This window comes from Anguilla rostrata, chromosome 18 (assembly GCF_018555375.3).
Source record: "Anguilla rostrata isolate EN2019 chromosome 18, ASM1855537v3, whole genome shotgun sequence".
NCBI lineage: Eukaryota > Metazoa > Chordata > Actinopteri > Anguilliformes > Anguillidae > Anguilla > Anguilla rostrata.
Window position 1 is genome coordinate 4,350,215 of NC_057950.1, and position 6,000 is coordinate 4,356,214.

General features: G+C 39.5%; 2 protein-coding genes across 4 annotated transcripts in view; both read right to left on the reverse strand.

Annotated features, from left to right (window-relative positions):
* Positions 1–1,869, reverse strand: part of shtn1 (shootin 1) — a 40,715-nt gene extending 38,846 nt beyond the window's left edge. For 2 of the 3 annotated variants that reach the window (XM_064317727.1, XM_064317726.1), the window contains exon 1: positions 1,688–1,814. In XM_064317727.1, coding sequence (XP_064173797.1) covers positions 1,688–1,745 — 58 coding nt within the window. In that variant the 5' untranslated portion in view covers positions 1,746–1,814. The other variant, XM_064317728.1, reaches the window with a different exon arrangement.
* A 1,329-nt stretch (positions 1,870–3,198) lies between these two features.
* The window catches only part of atp6v1ba (ATPase, H+ transporting, lysosomal, V1 subunit B, member a), a 43,987-nt gene continuing 41,185 nt past the window's right edge, over positions 3,199–6,000 (reverse strand). The window contains exons 13-14 of the mRNA XM_064317729.1: positions 5,370–5,499; positions 3,199–3,411 (exon numbers count right to left, since the gene is read on the reverse strand). Coding sequence (XP_064173799.1) covers positions 3,269–3,411; positions 5,370–5,499 — 273 coding nt within the window. The 3' untranslated portion in view covers positions 3,199–3,268. The remainder of the gene's footprint in view (positions 3,412–5,369; positions 5,500–6,000) is intronic.

Below are 6,000 nucleotides of genomic sequence, written 5' to 3' on the forward strand. Positions count from 1 at the left end.
GAATGGACCTGGATGTGCGACGTGCAGTTACACCTCCGTTAAATGTGATGTTCTGCATGTGGGTAATGAAAATACATGCCAGGATCCTTCAGTGGGAGGATAAAATGTGTTCAGTGAAAATCCTTGGGAACAGAATTTTATTGAAGTCTATCAGAATCTGGGCATTGTACTGAAATTGTTAAAAAAGAAAGAAAGAAAAAAAAGAAGCCCAACAGGGTTCTGGGGTTGCTACAGGTTAAGATTATAGCAATATGCATTGAGTGTGAATGAAAGGAGGCTACAATTAAGTTACATAATGTCTTCAGGCCACCACATAATGAGATATTTTTACGTTAAAAAAAAAAATTGATACGAAACAAATTGGTTCCTGGCATGAAACGTAAAAGTCACAAGGAAAGACACTTAGTTTATTCAGGCTAAGCAAAATATTAATTTTAAAATTAATAAAACAAATGAACATAGATAGTTATCCTGTTGAGTTCAGTAAGCAGAACAAGAGGGCAAAGATGGAAAATTAGTTAGGGTTAGGGTTTCTGCAGTGAGAAATCATCTTTTTCCATTGTGATTTAATTCGTTCTTTTTTATTATTATTCTCTTCAGTACGTGGCAGTAAATTATGCTGGAAATAAGATTAATGCTTACAGTCAAACTTGCTTGTTAGGCTCATAACCTACTGGTACTATGGGCATGACCAGATTGACACTCTTAGACAAGATAAGTCTACTAAGCTTGGCCTGGTTAAACACGCTCTGCAGTGCAGATTGCAGCTATCATTACTGGTATTACTAGTTTAGTGGTCGCAGTATTAGTAGTAGCAATTTTGTTGTGTGCTGCTACAGTAAACATCAGTTGTAACTTATTTTAAACCAACTTAATTAGTGGTGCCTGCCTAGTTGACGCCCTGATCTGAACAATCTCTTAAAGCAATCTACTCTGCTGATTTTAATGTAACGAGACACATTCTTTACGAAAGTAGCCTACCGTCACCGTGGGTGAAGACACGGTCAGGTACCTTTCATTCAAACTTTTGAAACCAAAAATTAAAATGCTATATGTACCACACTCCCTCGACATTAAAATCTGTGCGACTTTATTTACACTGCCAGCAGCATGACGAAGTTTAAACCGAATATCCCGCATGCGCAGGGGCATACTGTGCACACATCTACTTTTTGTCATTATCCGTACATAGGAGACATACAGTACACAATTTTTCCAGGCACCGAATTCGCGCATAGAATAATAAATTTACGTCACTGAACTGAGCCCGCAAAACTTGATCATTCATTCCTGTATGCTCCGAGTCTGAAGCATAAAGAACGAGACGTTCGTTATCTATGTGACCCAGATGAAGCACGTTCACACATGTCCATACTATGTGGTTTGGAAAAGTGCTATAGTCTGCAATGTGCTTTGGCACCTTTAGCAAGACGACAAACCCTTAATTCGACTTGTAGTTTCACAGACTTATTTTTAAAAAGTGCGTGGGTTAGCCTACTCTATCAACATAATTACCGTTGCACGAAGTGTTGCATCTTACCTCGCATTTCGTGTCAAGACATTTATGGCAAAAACACTGCTACATGTGACGTTTTTTATTCGTGGCGCTCAAAGTTTAGTAGTGGAGTGGAAGGAACCTATATTACTCAACAAATCCTGGGCTGAAACGTGAAGCATAGGTTCTTACCTTGTTGCGATAACTCCGTAATGATTTTCATTTGTTTTGATTCTTTGACCCCCGCCATTTGAAATAAAAAGCTCTGAATGCCAACTATGAATGCCACCCGAGTGTAACAGGAAGTGAAACTTTGACTCACCTGTGTGCACCTCTGGTGGAGACGCAGTCGCACTCATTAAACGGCAATTCGAGATAAAACCGTTTGTTCTGAACTTGAACCTGGGGCGCAGTAAGTAGGAACATTACTTTCAACAGTTTTCCTCGACGAATTAAAATAAGTAGTTTTTTTTTGTATTCTGACTGAGGCAGCGACAGATACATTATGTCGTTCTTTAACGTAGTGTTAAAAAAAGTTTTGCCATTTCGGTTACCTGTGTGACATGATAGCCTACCGTACGTACACGTACAGTACATCAGTAGTGAATACAAATGCAACTTCGTACAGCACATTCAGGGCAGTAGCAATGCAAACACGAGGCTATCTTCTAAACAACACAATGCCTTTTTTTTGCTGAAGAATAAACGTAAGAAGGTGAACTTGTCTACAGTAAGACAATTTTATTAAAGGACAGTTAACCGAATCAACGCTAGGACACAGAAAGGAATGCTTAGTAATCCGTTTAGAGTACACACTACATAAACTATAACACATATTGTAAACGTTTCTTAATTGTCTAAACACACACACTGGATTCCAGCAACAACGGCCAAAGGGATAAGATTAGAGACAGAATAACAGCAAAACACAACAGCAGCAATCGTGCCACAACAGACTGCTCACAAAACGAAAGTCCTTCCAAGTCATCTGTTAAATACTTCTGTCGTTCCTCCCGCTTATTCTTTATCCAAAAAACAAAACCTTGTTTAACGAATTATTATTATATGCGATTTTACATTTAATATAAATATTTTAGTTGCTTTTCAGTGTGGAAGAGATTGCTGGGGGTTTTTTTCAAGCTAGCAACAATATGTGAAAGCACTGGATGGCAGCAATTTCTCAAAACAGATTTTTTTTCTGAACATTATAATAAAACATTATAATAAAAACCTTACTTTAGTAAAACAATAAATGCATTTGTTACCTTTACAGTGGACAAGAATGCTTTTGATTTTTCAAAATATGCATTATTTGTGTATAAGAATTGCAGGTGGTATTGTCTGGGCGAAACAACAGAACCAAAAAATCAGAATTGTTGCACAAAACAGTTGGAAGAATTCTTTAAATCAACAGGACATTATCCATCAATGCAGCAGAAGTGAAAATATATATATTAATTCCCTTTAAAATTGCACTTATTTGGTGGGGGACAATGACAGTTCCCTCCAGCATTAAAATAATACCTCAATAAGTTACCAGGATTGTCCAGTGGTTTAAAGGTAAAGTTTACAGCCTGAAAAATATGTCACACACACACACACACACACACAAAATGTTGGTCAAACCCACACACAATTTTTTTTTGGAAACGGGACACGAAACAGTACGTCTACAGAGGGAATGGACAGAGGATATTGCTCTGTTCTTTAGTGGGGGGGGGGGGTGGGGGGGAAGAGCCCCTTTTTGGTCGTTCGCCGAATTCCCAGAATGCTTCAGTGGCGGGCAGCGGACTCCCTCGGGTAGAACTCGGCCAGGGTGCTCTGGGGGATTCGTTTCAGCATCTCTTTGGGGAAGATTCGGAGCAGCTGCCAGCCGATGTCCAGGGTTTCATAGACTGTCCTGTTGTCATAGGGACCTGGGATTGGATTGGGGGGGGGGGGGGGGGGAATCCACAAGATCAACAGTTATATCACACGGCTCTCCTCGGGAAAAACTTCCTCATGCTGCAGCTGACCAGATGCATAAACCAAACAACAGCAACGCGTTAGGATGAGGTAAGCAAGAAGTACCATAAAGTGAGAGTACTACTAGAACCGGAGACTATAGATAGATGGACATTTAGTAACCGTTAGCTGGTCAATGCGATTAAAGTTTCAAATAAAAAACCTGAGTTTAATATAAAATGAGGAACAGAAGATGTTTCTGCAGGTTCTGATATCACAGTTTAATGGGAAAGTTAAACTTTCACTCAACAAAGAGAAGAAAAATAACTGTTGGCTGTGCAGCGTATTCCCACATAACCTCTCCTGTGTCCCTCTTCCTCTCTCTCACCCACTCACTCTCTCACACACATGCAAAAGTCTCTGCAAAGATATGCATGCTGCCTGTGATACTGATGGCAGCCAGTCTCAGTCGCTACCATTTATACTGAAAGGTAGGGTGACCCATTTCTTCAGTCCGTCCTTTTTATAATTGCATAACTGCATCAAGTTGCGGGTGTGACGAGGTTCAATTGCCACACTGGTCTTTGTACCATATTGAAAACAAAGATATCTCAAGCAAACTAGCTAACATACGTAAACAAAGTATTTGAAATCCCACTCTTGCCATTTCAATCACTTCAAGTGTGTATGTGTGTGATTTGTGTGTGTGTGAGCTGAGGCTTATAAGTGCTCTGACAGCAGACATGATATCCATGAAGGCCAGCCTCTCAACTACGGTTTCTAATAAAATGTTAAGAGGCCCAGCTGACATGAACTTTATCAGCGACACATAGAAATCCCACTGAATCACTGAATGGTGAAGTGAACTACATTTAGACACTAATTTCACCTGTTTTTTGTTTTCTTTTACCAACTGTCGCCTTTTAAGTACATATTTTCATTGAAATAATGTCCAATGAGGATGACTAAAAGCACAAGTGGTTACACAAAAGGCTTGGAGTGAAAACATTTTCCTGAATTAACTTTTAAAGTATATAAACAGCAAATATCACAGATGCAACAAAGTTACCAAGCTATAATTACTTCTGAAATAGTAAGCAATTTAAAAAAATAGTTTATAAGGTCAAATGATGAATCAGGCTAATAATTTTACTGGACTACCGTACAGCACAGCAGTGTAAATTTCTGATCAACACAAGCAGTATCTCCAGCAATGTACTATCAATTATGCAATATCTGAAATAGGCAATTCTTCAAAATTGACCTTTTTTACATTTGATAGGGGGAAAACAGCACTTTACACAACATTTAGCATTTCCGTACAATGGACTGTTTCTGCTGTCATGCCAATTATGCCAGTTCTGTACGCAATTTCAAATGTTCTCTGTGAACACGAGGGAAGCCCCTTGCTAAAAAGGTAAGAATGTTGGATTAATATGCAAAAATATGTAAGCAGCCCGTGAATCACCTCAGTCCTTTCTTATATCATGTATTGTGTACAACAGCTGAAGAACAGATTCATTTTATTGCTTACCTTGTTTTTAGCAGAAGGACGCAAATTCATAAAAGAGGCTAAATTTTAACATCTGTATATTGAGCTAAAACATTGTTGCAGTGAGAAGCACGTGCTAAATGATCGTTTGAATGTGAACCACTGGACAGTATATGAGAGAATGGCTTTGTGAGAATGGTAAAAAATGGTAAATGGACTGCATTTATATAGCACTTTTACCCAAAGCACTTTACAATCGATGCCTCTCATTCGCCAGAGCAGTTAGGGGTTAGGTGCCTTGCTCAAGGACACTTTGACACGCCAACCCTCCGACTGCCAGACAATCGGTCTTACCTCCTGTCAAAAGTCAAAAGACAAATGCAATTGTGTACAACAACGCATGCCGTATTTCCACATACTCTGAGTTCTCTCCGTTACCTTGAGCAATGAAGTTCTTCTCAAACTTCTGCAGGAACTCCAGGTAGAGCAGGTCGTCTGAGGTGAGCGCCTCCTCTCCCACCACAGCCTTCATGGCCTGAACGTCTTTTCCGATGGCGTAGCAGGCGTACTGCAGAGAAACCATCGATTCGGTTGCACTTTCTGCCCTCTGAATTTCTCAGAAAAACTGCCCTTTTGCCAGTCTGCTCTGAAATTGTGTTGCTTGGAAATGAATTTTTTTCAAACCTCTATGGAAAACAAATACTTGTCCAATACTTGGTGACAGTTGTGAAATTCTGCTAGAGTAGACACATTTTGCTAGGTTAATTTTTTTTTTTTAAATCTTTATCACAGACAATGACAGGAGTTTTTCCAGATTCACTTCTATGGCCTTTACCCCTTCACTGTTGAGAAACATTTCTCCACACCAATGACTTGTGACTTGCTCAAAATAACACACAACTGGACAGGTTACTACAACATCTTGCCAATATGATTCACCCACACGCTTCCAGATGACGCCCAATGTGAAGTGTAATGCTACAGGTGTCTCAAACTTGAGTGGATTCTGTTCAACTGGCAGCCATTTTAGGACTTGGAATCAAAAGTCTGTGAACTCTGAAGAAAATCA